The sequence below is a fragment of the Gadus chalcogrammus genome, chromosome 20 (assembly GCF_026213295.1).
Source record: "Gadus chalcogrammus isolate NIFS_2021 chromosome 20, NIFS_Gcha_1.0, whole genome shotgun sequence".
Classification (NCBI taxonomy): Eukaryota; Metazoa; Chordata; class Actinopteri; order Gadiformes; family Gadidae; genus Gadus; species Gadus chalcogrammus.
The window spans coordinates 7,800,128-7,818,598 of NC_079431.1; the positions used below are offsets into that span (position 1 = coordinate 7,800,128).

The window sequence follows — 18,471 nt, forward strand, 5'->3', positions numbered from 1 at the left end:
AATTATGCTCTTAAGATATTTTGCAACATAAGGCTAACTAGATGTTAGACAAAGGCCCAATATTTTCATCTTGTACAACCGCTATAACCGGATCACTTTCCTCTGATTGCAACGACCTCTGTTGTAATGGAATCAAACGCCCCTTACTTGAGCTGCCGCAGGATACCCAAGCACCCAATCCCAGCCCCCCTAGTGAGTTTACATCTAAGGAAGGCAGGCGGCCTTGATTAGCTTTGAAATGCTAACGTCTCCTATTTATCTTCTGGGGGGTGGGACTAACCGTTAAAAGGCCTAAAGGCTAAATGAACTTGTAATGAGGACACAAGTTACCAACAATACTTTGCTTTTTATTTAATTATTACAAAAGGCTTTGAATTTGGCAAGTTCCCAAACCGTCGTCAAGTCACCCTTGCTTGTCCAATGTCTCAATTCCATCTATCATCCAGTCAAATATATTACATGGCTGTGTGCTGTTATTTTAAAAGACTAACAAACGTCATCCTATCCTAATATAAAGTTCTGGCATCACTTCAAGGTGAATCACTATGCATGATTTCACTGCTGTACTCTTTGCTGACACTTGAGGCTTCACAAATATATATATCTATAAAAATCTATCATACGACCCACTTAATAAATGTCCCATACCTCTACCGTTGTGACATGCTATATACAGTAACTCGGCGTTCAGGGCCGGCACGTTCTTTATCCTTCATCGTGACACTCGGTGGGTGCGGCAGGCGGAAGATGAACTAGAGAATGATTTGATTCTTGAAGCTGCGGTTCAGGTCTTTGTGCGGGAGGACAATGGAGTTCAGGATGATCACTTCTGACGGTATAGTCACGTTGCAGCCTAGGAGCACAGGACACGATGGTGAGTTACAGTTCAGCTGGTTTTGTAGTAAAACTGAGTACTGCTCTATGTACAAACCGTCACTATTATAGTGGCACAGATGTTTTTTCTTCTAGAACATTAAACCTCTAGACTTCATTGAGCTTCAAGGTTAAATTGAAACGAGTGCAACTGCAATTCAGCTAACATGTTCTGAATTGATTTCGGAATAAAAGTGAAAATATATTTTGTGTACTTTATAAATTTGCTAGCTGGGTCAACATTCATTTCACAAGCTTTAAGCAGACGTTTCCGATATTGTACGCTTGCAAAATCATCAGGAGCGAGATCCAAAGTTGCATAGACATGCAGTTCCTGCTCACTTGTGCCATCCAGTGGCACAGTCTTGCAGAGCACTCGCAACAAATTTGAACTGGCTGAGGGTTAGGTCGTTCTCAGAGCATATCTTGTGTTCTTTGTGATTTGTACCGGATAAAACGATCAAACTGGCTTTTTCAGGCCTTATTTAAGCAAGGCAAACATTTGATTATTGGTTGGCATTTAAAATAGAAATCGTCACTCCCAACATTAGAAAATTAATTATTTTAAATGATTGAACAATTACGATCCGAATGTCCTTTTTTCTGGAATAGGTGAGCAGTAATGACAATTTTGCTCTTCTAGTTACCCAGGATGGTGATGGATGGCGTTAGCTTGCTGTCTCTGAAGAGCGTCTCGCTGTCTATCTTTGCGTAGGGGTCATTTGGGTTGGGGTCACTCGGGGTTCCCTCCACTCTCGCCCACTTTCCAATGGTGCTGTCCCATCCAACGATGCAGTTCAAAACACAGCAATGATCCTGAGGAGTGTGGACAGGTTATTGACACAACTGAACAAACCTGTCCTCTCACACACGATCAATATGAGAAACGAGAAATGATCTCTAGCTAATGTAGAGCTAGTATTGTGTACCCTTCCTCTGGATATCGACTTCAGCGGTTCCCAACCTTTGGCGGACCATCTCCAGATGCAAGTGTTAAATTGTTTAATTCAGGCACATGCATTGGCTGAGCAAAGAGGGTCAGTGACCCATTTATACAATATAGTTTCTGCAAGAAATTAAAACATAAATTAACTATTTTCTATAATTGATAAATTGTCAATGGTTTACAAACACTGCTCTACATTTCAGCCCTTATGTCACTTTAGACAAATGTTTTATCAATCAACAGTTTTCAAATCCCGATGTAAAATTCTAAACGCTTGCGTGAACGGGGCCAGGGTGTCCCTGTGTGGCGGCAGTAGGCCCTAGCTTCTCCGCGTCAGGTCAAGTGCATTAAGCTGGTCTCTAAGCATGTCTCCGGGGAGCTGTACCTGTAGTGAGGCTCCGTGCAGGATGATGGACTCTCTAACCCTCACTCCGGCACCGATGGTCACCCCCGTCCCGATGGACACGTTGGGACCAAGCTGAGGACACAGAGACGTTGGTATTGCAATAAGAGGGGGTTGTTGTACATGAAACCTTTATTAATCCCTCTATGCATCTATAAAGGGATTTATTTTTACTCCCTTGTCTCCTTAAACCTGCACTTCAGGTCTCACATGAGCAGCCTTTATTTATTTCTAGATTCAGTTGTATAGCGTTAATATCTATACTGATACTTTGCATTAATTGTGACCATAAAAATGTAATAAAGATGCCACCTGGTAAAGGGGCCAGCCAGTGAGTCAGGCCAAGGCTCATTGTTTGACGTTAAAATTATGCATCATTATGGTGTGTGTGTGTGTGTGTGTTGACTGAAGCATGACACAGCCCATTACAGGCACAGTCAGTATAAAATATCTGGGCCCCTTACCACAGCAGAAGGGTCAATATTGGCCGTTGGATGAATGTAGACGGTACCTGAACACAAACACAGAAATGTAATGTCGTCACACATCAGCAGACGTACCGTTATTTAGGTGAGGAAAGGATTAAAGAGATTTAAAGACTGAAAGGGCCGCCTATGTACCGCTTATTTTGGGCCCTCCATCCTGGTTGCAGGCCAGTCTCTCTGGGTGGGTTATGTGGTAGCGGTTGAGGTAGAGCCGGCTGGCATAGATGGCGGACCTGTCGGGAGAGACATCAGATCTGCTGGTCAAGATGCGTTTCTGCCCAGTCTCTTGTTATTTGTTAATGAGTTGTTTGAACGCAAAGCAGATATGCTGTTCTCAATGTTGGGGGTAACGCGTTACAGTAACGATATTACTGTTTTGGGTAACGAAGTAAAGTAACCCATTACATTAAAAATATCGGTAACTACACTTTACTTTACTAGACTATAGTAACGCGCTTTCCTGCATTACCCAAGCCGTATTTGCCTGCGTGTAAAGTTCTGATCTGTTGTGGTGCGTGCATGCGTGCTGCCTCTGTGTCTGGAGCGCCTGCTTGCCTCGGCACGTTGCCATAGCGATCGGCCAATCGCACGTTGCCGACATCCGACAGGAAGACATTTTCCCATTACCTGTGTTATAAGTGTTATACCGACATGGAATCGAAGCTCAAAATAATTTTCGAGTCCTCCCTGGATCATGTGTCCACCACCGCGGACATTTGGTCCGCCAACAACAAAAGTTACTTAGAAATGACGGTGCACTGGATAGACAGCATTACTTTAAAACTTGAAAAGGCTGCTCTTGCAGGCAAGAGGGTGAGAGGAAGACTTGTTACACTTACGATGTCATAGCTTGCGAAATAGATCCGGTTCATTCAGCCTTTGGACCACATAAAGTAACAGCTTGTGTCAGCGCCGCTTAAGTGCATTTCTGTTTTAATTGTATGGGATAAAGTGACCTTTTTATATTTTTCATTGACCACTTAAGTTTGTTCTCAAGTTTCCCAAAGCCTGTGTTTTGAAACTTGTGTGTTGCTACTGATTAGGGCTGGGCGATATGACGATATCATACCGTGGACGATATGAAAGTGTCTACCGGGAGAGATTTGGCCATATCGTTTATACAGAGAAAAAAAAAAAAAAAATTATATTGCACTGCACTGACTGGCAAGGCAGGTGTGAGACTCACCTGTTAACTTGAAAAAAAATCTCATTTGTATTGAAGAAACAGTTCTATTTTTACCACCAGCTATTTGCACAGCACATAACTTTATTTTATGTATGTAGTATGCAGTGTATAATTAGTATTTAAAATATTTGTGTGATGCTGTGATTTTTATTTTATATTACACTGCACTGACTGACAGCCAGGCAGGTGTGAAGCACACCTTTAAAAAAAAAATGTTATTTGTATTGAAAAAACAGTTCATTGTTTACAAGATGTTTGCACTATATGACCCTGCAGTTAATGACAGATTGTTCGCTACTTACTCCTTTGCGAGCATGGAAATTCAAGTTCAAAATAAAAGAAAAAACTGATCAAATGTGAAGTATGGTTATTTTAAGCCATTTATTATTTTAATTTACTTCAAAAATACCATATCGTGATATATATCCATATCGTGATATAAAATTACTCATATCGTGATATAAGATTTTGTCCATATCGCCCAGCCCTACTACTGATTGACCTCACCATAGGCTACTTTATCCTGTTGTTTGTGGATTTTACAGTGAGGCATTTCTTTGTGCATACAGGGATATCGTTCTTTCATCTTTTCTATTAATTAATTTTTAATTAATTGTATTGTATGAGAATGTTTATATGTGAAGCACTTTGAGTCTGCCTTGTGTATGAAAAGTGCTATATAAATAAAGTTGCCTTGCCTTGCCTTTCATATGGTTTCATATGCTATTTTGTATAGATTTATACAATAAACACTAAGTGATGATAGGGCTATGATGTTTGTCCATGTATCTACAGTAAATTAAGTAACGGGAAAGTAAAGTAATAAGTAGTGAAGTTACTTTTAAAATGCAGTAACTAGTGAAGTAATCTCATTACAATTTACAGAAGTAACTAGTAATAAGTAACAAATTACTTTTTTTGAGTTACTACCCCAACACTGGCTGTTCTATACCACCTAAACCTGAATGTGCAGAAAAAAATCTGAAATCCAGGACCGCACGTTAAATATCCGTATGTTACCAACAACAGACTTGTATCACGGCAGATCCTATCCGTATCAGGCCAACACCCAAAGTAAACACCCTATGAAGTGACGTGAAGGCTATGGCCTTAATTCTGAGAGGTGTGGTGGTGGTGGTGGAGTTGGTGGTAGAAGTACTCACCCGGCTGACTTGATCTGGCTCCAGAAGCTGAGGGTTTTGTACACGTACAGCTTGCCCTGCCCGGCCAGAGCCGTGAAGATGTCCTGCTCCAGGCGGATGGCGGCGGCCCGGTGCCAGCCGTTGGCCGGCTCCTCTCTGGATGAGGAAGAGCAGCGTTAGGCACACAGTGGCACTCCCGCCCTGCCGCCATCCAAACCCAGCCGGGAGGCCGGGCTCGTGTTTCCCGACCAATAACCCGCTGCTATGATATTTGGCAAAAAAAACGTGTCAGAGTTGTGCATTCGATTACTCCCGTTTTCCACAACACTGCATGAGTCCAGGCACGCATGCCACCGCAATAATCGTTTTGTCGTTTATCTTTTGGGTTTTCACGACGACAAGGTACAACGAAACAGCTCAATGGTTAAACCGTATTCATTCATTCGTTCATGCGTTCCAGTACAAAATTCACTGTTTGGAAAACAAATCTAAACAGGTAATTGCTAAAAGAGGATAGACAAGGCTAGAGACAACAAACCCCAAACGTCCTAACCCCCGCTAGAAAAAAACTGCAAACAAACAGGCTTTTCTGGATAGTGTTGTGTTTGGTTGCAATTTAACAATGACACGCCCAGGTCATGTGTCCACTGGTAGTTTAACTCCCCCTTATATGACCAGGGGCCTCCATTGCAAACCAATAAGCAATTCAAAACAAAGGTGTTGGAAGGCACAAGAGGCTGGCCTGGTCTTGTGTCAACGTAGAACAACTCAACGTTCACCAGTCGGATTACTAGTGCATACATGTATCTGAATGTGTCATGGCCGTCTTGCAGTTCAAAGAAAATTCTCCATTGACTGAATCTGTGGAGATCTCAAATAAAAACCAGAGTGGAAGAGTCTCCATTCTCCATAGTCATCACATTGAGCACGCCCGCTCGTGGGTGTTAAGAGAGCCCCAAAAGATGAAAGGGAGTGTTAAAATATGGATGAAAGGAATATGATTAAAAATGGGCCGTCAGACTTCCACAATGGAAGTTTGTCCATAGGGATAGCGGCCGAAGGGTGGAGCAGAGGGGGTATGGACGAAGCCTGGCTACTTCCAAAAGGGTTTGAATTAAGCACTACTTTATTACTTTGTTCCTTAAAGTTGATTTTTTGTTTTATCGACCTCAGGGCGAACCCATCATGGGTGGACTTGTGAAGCTACACCAGGTAATAATCGACTGATTTAAATGAGACACACTTCCACTCGGTTTAATAAGATCATCTTATTGATCATCTGATTGTTGATGATTGCTGATGTTTACTCTGCGAGCGAGGCGCAAGCTTCTACTTGTGAACCAAACGGCACACCACGGCTAACACTATGCACACTGCAAAACACGCCGAGCATCGCAGCGTATCATTACTCACCCGTCATACGGATACCTGATGATTGTATGGAATGGGGTGAGAATGGGGGGATGGGGAGGGGGGTCGGGGGGCGGTGGAGGGGAAGGGAGGTAAACCATTGTAGAGCAGACGAGAAGGAGGAAGAAAAAAGACAAATGAAGTGAATCAAAATAAGGACAAATGTGAAATTGTGGGAAGAGCCGTGTCGTGATGGGACACTGGACTGGAGAACAGGCCAGAGGGGAAGAAGAAGAAGAAGAGGAGGACGAGGAGGAGGAGGAGGAGGAGGAGCGAGAAGACGGGACTCACAACAGAATGTCCTGCTGGTTCTTCTGGAAGACGCCGGCGATGTGCTGGAAGATATCGGGCGTGAACAGGTAGATGCCGCAGTTGATGATGTCGCTCACAAACGTGCCGGGCTTCTCCACGTAGTGCAGGACCTGAAGCGGCCCCGAGGACAAGGAAGGCCAGATTAAAGTAGGCGCCTACTTAACGAGAGAATTAATCGAAATGAATTTTCCAATAATAGATTATTATGATATATGATGTATACAGCATCTATGATGCCCATGATGTATTCAGTAAAGTGTTTAGACAGACATGACTTTAATTACATTCAGATCCATCTTTATGAAATGGCCTTGAAAGTGTAGGAGAGATCTTGTAGGATGACAAAGAGAGGCAGCATCAGTACCTCATTGGTTTCCTGGTTTTCAACAATACAGCCGTAGTTGAGCGACTGCGTCCTGTTTGCCTAGCAAAGACACACAAAAAAAAAAAGTTCAGGATCAATCGATCCCTTACAGGGTTACATCGTCTAAAGATAACAAGAATTATGCTCCGACACCGACAGTTTGCTGCATTGCTGCTAGCGGAGCGCAACTGGTGTTCCCCCGAGAGTGGGCAGGTTGCTCTGATACTGGCAAAGCATCTCAGACTCGGATCCTCTTTCATTCCAGCAGCATAAGTGCCTGCGGCTTAACCTGCTGTACTAAAGGAAAAGGTTTACGGTTGGACTGTTATTATATTTAGAGTTAGGGTTAGGAGTGCATTATATATAGATACAGACAGGTCCATAAATATTGGGAAATTTCTGGCTCTAAACACCACCACAATGAATTTGAAATGAAACGAACAAGATATGCCTTAACTGCAGACTTTCAGCTTTAATTTGGGGGTATTAACATCCAAATCAGGTGAACGGTGTGGGAAGAACAACAGTTTGTATATGTGCCTCCCACTTTTTAAGGGACCAAAAGTAATGGGACAAATTAACAATCATAAATCAAACTTTCACTTTTTAATACTTGGTTGCAAATCCTTTGCAGTCAATTACAGCCTGAAGTCTGGAACGCATAGACATCACTAGACGCTGGGTTTCATCCCTGGTGATGCTCTGCCAGGCCTCTACTGCAACTGTCTTCAGTTGCTGCTTGTTCTTGGGGCATTTTCCCTTCAGTTTTGTCTTCAGCAAGTGAAATGCATGCTCAATCGGATTCAGGTCAGGTGATTCACTTGGCCATTGCATGACATTCCACTTCTTTGCCTTAAAAACTCTTTGGTTGCTTTCGCAGCATGCTTCGGGTCATTGTCCATCTGCACTTCGAAATGCCGTCCAATGAGTTCTGAAACATTTGGCTGAATATGAGCAGATAATATTGCCCGAAACACTTCAGAATTCATCCTGCTGCTTTTGTCAGCAGTCACATCATCAATAAATACAAGGGAAGCAGTTCCATTGTCAGCCATACATGCCCACGCCATGACACTACCACCACAATGCATCACTGATGAGGTGGTATACTTTGGATCATGAGCAGTTCCTTTCCTTCTCCATACTCTTCTCTTCCCATCAAACTCTAATCTGGCCTCCCTGTTTTTGAGGCTCACCAATGGTTTACATCTCGTGGTGAACCCTCTGTATTCACTCTGGTGAAGTCTTCTCTTGATTGTTGACTTTGACACACACACCTATCTCCTGGAGAGTGGTCTTGATCTGGCCAACTGTTGTGAAGGGTGTTTTATTCACCAGGGAAAGAATTCTTCGGTCATCCACCACAGTTGTTTTCTGTGGTCTTCCGGGTCTTTTGCTGTTGCTGAGCTCACCGGTGCGTACTTTCTTTTTAAGAATGTTCTGAACAGTTGATTTGGCCACACCTAATGTTTTTGCTATCTCTCTGATGGGTTTGTGTGATAATTAATAATAATAATTCATTGAATTTATTTAGCGCTTTTCTAGACAGGGGGGGGGGGGGGGGGACCTCACTAACCACCACCAGTATGTAGCACCCATTTGGATGATGCACGGCAGCCAATCGGCGCCAGAACGCTCACCACACACCAGCTTGAGGTGGAGAGTGAACACTATGGACCACATGTAAACCCTATCGACCACATTTAAACACTATCGCCCACATTTAAACACTATCGACCACATGTAAACCCTATCGACCACATGTAAACCCTATCGACCATATTTAAACACTATCGACCACATATAAACATGTAAACCCAGATGATGATGATGGCTTGCTTCACTGATAGTGATGGCTCATTGGATCTCATATTGAGAGTTGACAGCAACAGATTCCAAATGCAAATAGAACACTTGAAATGATCTCTAGACCTTTTATCTGCTCCTTGTAAATGGGATAATGAGGCAATAACACACACCAAGCCATGGAACAGCTGAGCAGCCAATTGTCAGATTACTTTGGGTCCATTAAAAAGTGGGAGGCACATATACAAACTGTTGTAATTCCTACGCCGTTCACCTGATTTGGAAGTAAACACCCTCAAATTAAAGCTGAAAGTCTGCAGTTATAGGACATCTTGTTCGTTTAATTTCAAATCCATTGTGGTGGTGTATAGAGCCAAAAAGATATATATATATATATATATATATATACATACATATACATACATTCAACATCTATCTATCGAGAGATAGATAGATAGATAGACAGATTCGTGTTTTTGTAAATAAATATTTTTCTAACCACCTACAATGCGGCTGGTGTATTTATCTCCTGCGTCATTATGTTTCCTTTCATCGTCTGCCCAACCCACGACCACCACGTTAATCAGGCTTCAGAAGACCTGGGGCTGTTTGTAGGGGCTCACCGTCGTTCCCAGGATGACCAGGCTGCTGGGGTCTCCGTGCTCCTGGTGGAAGGCCAGCATCTCGGGCAGGGGGAACTCCGAGCACACGTCCGCGTTCAAGACGAAGAAGGCCTGGGGGCCGCCCGACAGGATCTGGTCTCTGAAGTGGTACAGGCCCCCGCCAGTGCCCAGCGCTGCGTACTCCTGCAGGTACCTGACACCCAGCGGGGCGACAACACGTCCAGAGTTGGGTAAAACAGTACCTCGGTTTGTGGTGAACTGGCCGGACTTCCCTTTCTATTATATACGATGCAACGTCTTATTTTGTTATTATTGTATCGTTTTTATTAAATATAAATGTGGCTGTAATGTAATTACAGGTTTTTTCTATGAATTTGTAAATAACAAACATCGACCATCTGGTGACGTTTAATAGTGAAAAGGATGAAATACTTTTACATTATTCTTTAGATTTTAACCCTTAATATTTTCTCTGTATTGTTGTAGTGGATACTTGAAGACATGTGTATTGATACAGCACAAGATCTGTTGTACTGTTTCCATTCTGTTACTCCATTTACCTTATGGTGATTTTGAATTCCTGCTGGGAAGTGAACAAGAACCTCGTCAGCTCTTCGTTTGGCTGATAAAAGCCAATAAGCAGGATCTCCTTCATATTTGGTACCTTAAATCAAAACAAAAAAAATAACACAAATGTCAGCTTGATAAAATGCAGTTGACCATGTGTCTCTTCAATTACTGCATCCAGCAGTTCTACCCGTGTACATTTAAGACAGAGATTGGACCTATACAAATTGATGATGACAATAATCGGATTATTTACAATGTTCAACTTTTCAACTTGTGTATACAATTCATATGAGTTCCTGCTTGTCAAGACAGGACAAGACATTCGAAGAACATTTTTGTATTTGGCTGCCTGAGAATAGAGTACAGAGTAAGTGAGACACCCACCTTGGCGCATGCTTCAATGTGATGCTGCAGCATAGGCACCCCGGCCACTGGAAACAAAGGCTTAGGAACCTCAAATGAAAGCGGCCTGAACCGTGTCCCTGCAGAACATAACAGGTTAAGTGGTTGAATACTGGAGCTATTTGTTATTCCTAAAGATAAAACACATGTAGGCCTGTAGAGTAAAAGGCTAAAGACGATCCACAAGTGGGTCGGTTGAGACATTAGATGAGTCATGAGTAAGAATTGAGACACAGTAGGACAATCGTGTATTTTATTCTAACCTTTATATTATTTACCAGCTGGTCGTACATGTCCTACCATTGTCGTTGTTTTCAGTTAAATGATATAAGGCTACGTTATAAATATAAACACGATCAGCTGTTTCTCGATGACATCTACAATGTAACCACCAAGTACTACCAATACCAAAAACTGCCGGTGGCTCGTAGAATCGTTTAACGAAAGTAGGTCATCCTCACCTTTTTGGGGACCTCCAATTAAAATAACCGCCTTCAACATCTTTGATAAAATAACACAGTGGCAGTCCCTGTCAGGCAGAATAGTGCAGCTTCGGTAGAAAGTGCATATCCACGTCACACTGTCCACTTCCTTGTTCCGGTTTGAAGGAAAGAAACGAACTGGATTTAGAATTATTTAAATATTGATCGTTAAAGGAGTATGGTTTAAATCTACATGCAGAAAGATGAATTACAAACGTCATGGTTTAATTATTTGAATGATAGGAATATAAGTACTTCGAGTGAACTCGTTCTAGTGAGTTCCACCTGGCTTATTTTCGCTGCCACGATCCAGATCCATTATTTGGATCGTGGCACGTTTTATATTTCACCACCAGGCCACCTCCCCCAGAGCAGCAGAACAAGGTACCTACATGGATGTATTAATGGGACGTGCTTTACCAGAGCCATCCAGGCGGTGGCGATATTCCCGTCAACCGAGTACTGCAAGCACTGCTCAATTTTTTATTCATGGGCTTTCTTCTTTCTTTCTTTCTTTCTTTCTTTCTTTCTTTCTTTCTTTCTTTCTTTCTTTCTTTCTTTCTTTCTTTCTTTCTTTCTTTCTTTCTTTCTTTCTTTCTTTCTTTCTTTCTTTCTTTCTTTCTTTCTTTCTTTCTTTCTTTCTTTCTTTCTTTCTTTCTTTCTTTCTTTCTTTCTTTCTTTCTTTCTTTCTTTCTTTCTTTCTTTCTTTCTTTCTTTCTTTCTTTCTTTCTTTCTTTCTTTCTTTCTTTCTTTCTTTCTTTCTTTCTTTCTTTCTTTCTTTCTTTCTTTCTTTCTTTCTTTCTTTCTTTCTTTCTTTCTTTCTTTCTTTCTTTCTTTCTTTCTTTCTTTCTTTCTTTCTTTCTTTCTTTCTTTTTTGGGTTCACCCATTCTCAACGACTTCAGACTTTGAATCATCGTCAATTTAGTCGTTAATAGTTTGTTCAAACATTTAACAGATCAACACACTTTGATAGTGAATTATATCAAAACAGATTTTCGATATAATTTATCCTTTTTCAGAATTAACAGTGTTAAACCCACTTTGTATACTTCCAGTTGGTCTCATGACTTCTGTTGAGGCGAGAGCGTGAGGATTCCAAAATACAAACCATAATACACCTGTAGACAAAGGAAGGAATTTACATTTTTAACTAGCCTATGCTATATGTATGTCAACAAATTACCTAACCATCTTAATGAGAGAATATATCTTTCTCTTGAAAAACAATAAACACATACTTCCACCCTGAGTTTAACCCAACCAACACATGTCGTGCAGGGAATGAAACAGATCTGCCAAATACTTAGTAGCCGCAAGGAAATTACTATGTGGACTATTTCTGTAGGATGTTGAGATTACGGCCAGATATTGATACCTTGGTTAAAGCAAAGTGTGGGGAAAAAAGTCTGGGCTTACAATAATTTTATGACACATAGATTGGAACCACCACTTTGGCCCATGAGTGGAGGTGTATTCTACAATGTGGAGCTCTGGATTTAAATCCGATTTTCTTGGGGCCTTCACTGGCCTGGTCCAGGAAGTACAGGTTGGCGTACTCCAGCATTAGATCGACGGCCGTCAGCAGGTGGGTGTCTTTGTTGCTGTCCAGCTCACTGGAGTAGTTCTTCACCGGCATGATGGAGGAGGTGGAAATACCAAGCATCTCCCCTGCCTTGGACACCTACACACACAATATACATCCATACACACACACACATTATACACACTATATATTACCTTTAACTCTGTATTTTCCTCTCTCTCTCTCTCTCTCTCTCTCTCTCTCTCTCTCTCTCTCTCTCAATTGTTATTATGCACGGTGTATACAACAACAACAACAACAGGATGATCACAGGCCATTGCATCCTGTATGAAGTCTATTCCAGGCTCCCTCCGAGATCAGCTTTGAGACCGGATCAAGAACTCAAACAAAATCAAACATACGCTGCTGTTGCTGCTACTGCTGTGGCATCTACTTTGATGGAAACCAACAACGCGAAAAAAGTTTTTCATTGTTAAAACCATAAGAAATGTAGGTAATGATTCATACCAATATCTTCTCCAATATGGACACAATAAGTGGATTTAAACTGTAATTTTCTTGTCATGTGGAAAGTAATATTAAGATATGAGCTAAAATACATTTTCCTTGTTGAAGAAATTCGCAAAATATATATTTTTTAGCCTCAAATAGCTAAAAGAAAATTGATTTTTCTGGCCATTCAAATCGCTCGAAAAGAATAAGAAATTTACCTCGGACGATTATTATTTCCAATCAGATCACTCGATTTCTTTTTTGATTATATAAAAATAAAATCGATTTTAGATATAATACTAAAGGAATAAAGCAAACTAATGAATAAATAATTTATGAATACTACAATAATACAAAATGCACAACTATATAATATATGATAGTTATGACTTGGATGATGAAATAATGAATATGGAATGATAGCATTGATTGAAATAACATTGTAATGTTAGTATTGTTACAATTATATTTCATAGGAATATATCCACAAATATACATTATTTCTGTGTATTTCTATATTAATGTTATTATTAATACTATTATTATTAATAATATTCATAACGATTCATAATTCTTCTTCTGATTATCATGCATTGTTATATTCATCAGAAAATACAAGTAAGAAGAACTGATTCAGTCACTTTCCTGTTAAAACTAAATTACAACTTAGTCATTACAAGTTATCAAAATAGGCAAACGTGTAGGCCTATTTGTGTTTCAAGGGACCATTGCTTTGAATGTCATCTTATTCTAAAAGAAGAAGGTGTGACAAGTTTTTCGGATGTATTTGAGGGTGTGCGCGTCCAGGCATCAGCATAATCATCCCCTTTATTAAGATCAATTTCCATAGAGCTGCCACCGTGTGTTCACATCCCAAAATAGCAGCAGGCCAAGGCAGCGTGGCATGTGGCAGTCATGGTGCAGTAATACTCTGGCTGGTTTTAGACTATGAGGACAGTGGCGTCGTCATAACAGTCTCACACACACTGAGCCTTGGGAATGCTGCTCTGGAACCTTCCGGGAGCGTATATAAAGGCAGGTGGTCTCAGAGGAAGGGACACACAGCAATCCTAACAAGAAGTGAACACGGGACCCTAACGTCTGCAAAGGATTTTCCAACAACGCGTCTTCTTTTTCGATTTCTTAACCCTGAAACTCGCACAGGATGCTCTGCCCCAGCGTGTTCCAGCCCTCCCAGGTCAACATGGGCCTCATGCCCATCATGGACCTGCACTGGCCCATCCGCAGCCTGTGGCCCGAGACCAGGCCCATCTTCTACCAGATGGAGCAGGAGATGTTCCGCCACATGCAGGAGATGAGGCACAACATGGAGTTTATGGATCGCCTTCACCAGAAGATCTTCGAGGAGATCGAGCAGTCTCACTCTTCCTTGAGCTCCTCCTCGTCCTCGCCCGTCTACAAGCCCATCGCCTTCCAGGTGGGAAAGGACAGCGGCAACTTTGCCCTCAGCCTGGACACCAAGGACTTCTCCCCGGAGGAGTTGTCCGTCAAACAGGTGGGCCGCAAGCTGCGGGTCAGCGGCAAGACGGAGCGGAAGCAGGACGACGGAAAGGGCTCCTTCTCCTACCGTTGCCAGGAGTTCAGGCAGGAGTTTGACGTGCCAGAGGGGGTGGACCCCGACAACATCACCTGCTCCCTGGCGGCGGGACAGCTGCAGATCCACGCCCCCCGCGAGAGTATCGGCGATGGGAAGGAGAGAGTGGTGCCCATCCAGTTCACCCCGGCCATCACCTCCTCACAGAAGGACGAGGGAGCCGCCAGCCCCAGCCCAGCCTCCACAGAGACCTCAGCCAAGGCGGACTGAAAACGGACCCTGAACACCTTTTTTTTGTCGATTGTCATTGTTTTAGTTTGTTGTCATCATAACCTAGCTGGCTCTGGAAATGATTCCACTCCATAAACCCCCTGGTATGGTTTGGTAATAAATAGACATTGAAACCGCGCCCATATCACTGTTTAATGGTGTGTTTTTCCTTCTGTAGAGGCCAAAATATGTTCGGACCTATTGCCTCTAACTCTGTCAAAACAATTCTAGCAAAGGCAGGATTAGGTGGTAAATACCTTTTGGGTCCACAGATACTATCCTTTACTATGATATTATGTATTTACAAACTAAATGAAAACTGAACTAAAGTATAAACTGAACGGTATTATGAAGTGAGGAAGCATTTCCTTACACATTTATTTTGGAGAATAAACCTTTTTTTGTAAATTACTTTTTACCTTGTTTACAATGTGTTATAGTGTATAGTTATGTTCGGTTCTGTTCGGTTCTGTCCTGTTCTGGACACACAGTTGTTTCACTATAACTGGTGGTAGTGCATTGGATATAATAAGTAACTTATTTATCAACATCAGATGCCACGTTCAGAGGCTAAGCGTCTATACGCGACTATTGCTGTTGTCTGATCAACATTCAATGATAACAGCAACACCCTTGCTATCATTATTGTTTGACCTCATTCTGAGTTTATGTACACGACACTGAAGGTGTAAAATATCGTGTAAGGTGCTGAAAGGCAGAGGCAGAAGGGCTAATATATTTATGCGCATTGGCACCATCTAGCGGTTACCAAGATAACTTCACCCATGACATCAAACCTGAAACAGTTTCATACACCTCCAGCAGATTGAGCCTCAAAATGCATGCTTCAGTGTTTGAAGTGGATAAAACAGTGGTCCAAACCACAGGGGTGGATCAGTGGTTCTTTTCCACTGCAAGTATTGTAGGCTACATGTATTGTAGACTATTGTAGACTACTAGTTGACCTTGCCTCAGCCTAACCGCATAGATTGGCTAGGGATTATAGCCTATAATATTGGCCTACCCCCTGATTGTCCGAGTCGAAGCAAGCAACAGACTTTACGTAATATCCAATGCAGCTGGATTTCATTGCTGCAAAGCATTACAGCACAGCAGAGGAAACACGGGAAAATCCAATTTTATCACCATGAAAATCCAGTTATTTAATTTACAGAACACCTGGCACGGCTCTCTGGCGCTATGGATCCAAGGAGGGCAACCCGGGACAGATTAAAACCTAGTCGTAAAACCTTCATCTTCTTCTGCGTGAGATCGGCCGATGTGTTTGGCCTGGGAGGGATTGTTTCCGCACCTGTCTCTCTGTCTGCCTCACCCAGAACCTCTGCCAGCAGGATGGAGCATCCCCATGGCAACCCACGGTGACCTCATCCAGACTTATTGATCCAACGACAGCAAGCAACGGTCGGCCAGGGAGCGCCCTGGCTGAACCCGTGTAGACCCAGCAAACACACATCTTGCGTAACGTATCTAAAGTAATAAATGGTTGACAGTTGTCCTACAGGGGGAGATGTTGTGCCAAAGTCAACCTTGAGGGGTCGCTGGTGGGGGGGAAAAAAGGTTGAGAATCCCTGTGAGAGACTAAGTTAAAGTTGGGGCTATATGTGTTTAAAAGTCTGCCACTCAAGGGTCCTTTTTAAGTTTTAAAGATCAGTGAGTGAGCACTGGTGTAAGATGACTGTTGGCATCGTGCTTGATCAGGGGGTGTTGGAGCTCGGCTGCTGGCAGTCTGCCTACTTCCCGTCCTCCTTCACCTTCCGGTTCACCTTCAGTACCGAGGGGCTCGGGGTGCAGTGGTGCGCACCTCCTCGGGAGATATATACGTCAACGTCACGGCCCACCGCACCCGATAGCGATTATACATTGAGCCGTGGAGGATTTGACAGCTTGTTGGAAACGACTTGGGACTAACCGCCCTCATAAATCCAATTAATGGTCCATTTAATAAATAAGAGGTCCGTCTAGCAGAAGTGCACGACAGTGTAGATCTTGAAGGCCATATCTATACTCCATCTAACATCTCGACATGCTTCGACAGTGATGAAAAACGCGTTCGCCACAATTGGCAAGCCAAGTGTTTGGACTCAAACTCGACCTACTTGCTCAACTTTGTTACTGAATGTTCAATGTCAACTCTATTAGAAGGATAGTAGTAATTACTAAGCGCTCAAAGTGTAGGCTGTGTGGCAACCCACGGAGGTCACCGTGGGTTGCAGACCAGGCAGATCCTCTGAAATCAACTCGCTCCCCCACTAAAAGCAGGGTCTGCTTTTATCAAAGCAGATAACTAACCTGTCAAGTAGAGTCATTCCTGTCAACATTTTGAAAGAGATGAGAAATGTTTAGGCTACTTTGGATCAAATAGAGTCAAATTGATTTGACACAAATTTGATCTCATGGCATACTGTGCAGGTCCATTGTCATGTTCCCCTTGGTTCCACTAATCACCACGACAAGCTTAGAGGTCTGTATCGTGGGGGGAGGGCCTCTATGTAATCCGCTGGCCTTACCTATTGGGATGATGATATATATAAATGACGTTATATTTTAAACTCACTAGGTGGCGCCAAAGACTGCCCACTATCACGAGGGGGGCCGAACATGCCTATAAAACGCGTCATAATTCTGACCCCCATGCAAGCTCCTCTAAACCAGATAGTTACCCAACGCAAATGCAGGGTTTTGCTCTTCAACCCCCGCGTTGTGTAGGCCTATCGAGTACTTTAGGATAGATTAACATAATTCATAGCATGATTCCCCTAATTCGGAAACGATGCGATAGACCACAAAGCCTTTGGTAGGCTCCAATGGCTGAATCTCCACGGAGAGTTCGGGGCTCCTCCCTTGATTCCCATCCGGCGAAGTGGTGGGAACCGAGTACGGGACAGACCAAAAAGCGCTATTTTTACAGCGCCGTGCTCCATCTGTATAGAGTGCTGCTCCCCCGGGACTGGCCGCCGGCAGCCACCCCTATGCCGCGGAATTTAACCCGGGACAGCTCCCCCAAGATGTGATGGAAAACATCTGGACAGCTGTTGTGTTCTAGGCCTACAACAAGGCCCAAGTATTCATCTGCACCGGTGGTAGCCACCCTGTCCAAGAGCTCTCCCACTACCAGCTAACTGCTAGTACCATTGAGTAACCCAACAGCTCCAGAATCCCATAACAATAAACTCATTACACATTGTGCAGGCGTAATAAAAAACACTCAGTCAGTTATTAATTATCATTGCTTATTTAATTTAAAAAAAGATTAATAGTAAATGTGATACATTGAGTTCCATTGAAACATGTCCATGTTGATCTCAGCGCAGGTAATTAGGCACACAACATGAATGAATACATCCTTTCTATCCATCCTTCCGTCATACAGTAAACACACCAGAGAGCGAGAGGAGAAACAACCTCAGCGAAGACACAATGGAGACTGCCGTCCACTACAACCCATCCTGTCCCGAGAAGGAAGACCAGCAACAGGATCCCCACTCCCCTCCTTCCCAGCTTGTGTTTTCTGAGGCATTACAAAAACCACGTAAAAACATATATATTTATACTTTAACCATCATCGTTTAAGAGAGGGTATCCCGA

At 42.7% G+C, this 18,471-nt stretch overlaps 2 protein-coding genes across 3 annotated transcripts; one reads left to right on the forward strand and one right to left on the reverse strand.

The window, feature by feature from the left end:
• Positions 1–303: 303 nt before the first annotated feature.
• Positions 304–11,112, reverse strand: gmppaa (GDP-mannose pyrophosphorylase Aa). 2 transcript variants are annotated; one of them, XM_056579827.1, is made up of 13 exons: positions 10,984–11,112; positions 10,505–10,602; positions 10,111–10,214; positions 9,551–9,743; positions 7,122–7,181; positions 6,737–6,867; positions 6,449–6,463; positions 5,057–5,191; positions 2,843–2,940; positions 2,687–2,733; positions 2,205–2,297; positions 1,521–1,689; positions 304–853 (listed from the first exon to the last, which is right to left on the reverse strand). In XM_056579827.1, exons 1-13 carry the CDS (start codon positions 11,021–11,023, stop codon positions 753–755), a joined length of 1,284 nt encoding a protein of 427 aa, XP_056435802.1. In that variant the 5' UTR covers positions 11,024–11,112; the 3' UTR covers positions 304–752. The 2 variants fall into 2 exon arrangements, with proteins under 2 accessions (XP_056435802.1, XP_056435804.1); XM_056579829.1 differs by lacking the exon at positions 6,449–6,463 and having other exon boundaries at positions 10,984–11,111.
• Positions 11,113–14,035: 2,923 nt separating this feature from the next.
• Positions 14,036–16,443, forward strand: LOC130373582 (heat shock protein beta-11-like). The gene has a single exon (XM_056580181.1). It carries the CDS (start codon positions 14,206–14,208, stop codon positions 14,863–14,865), a length of 660 nt encoding a protein of 219 aa, XP_056436156.1. The 5' UTR covers positions 14,036–14,205; the 3' UTR covers positions 14,866–16,443.
• The last annotated feature ends 2,028 nt before the right edge of the window (positions 16,444–18,471 follow it).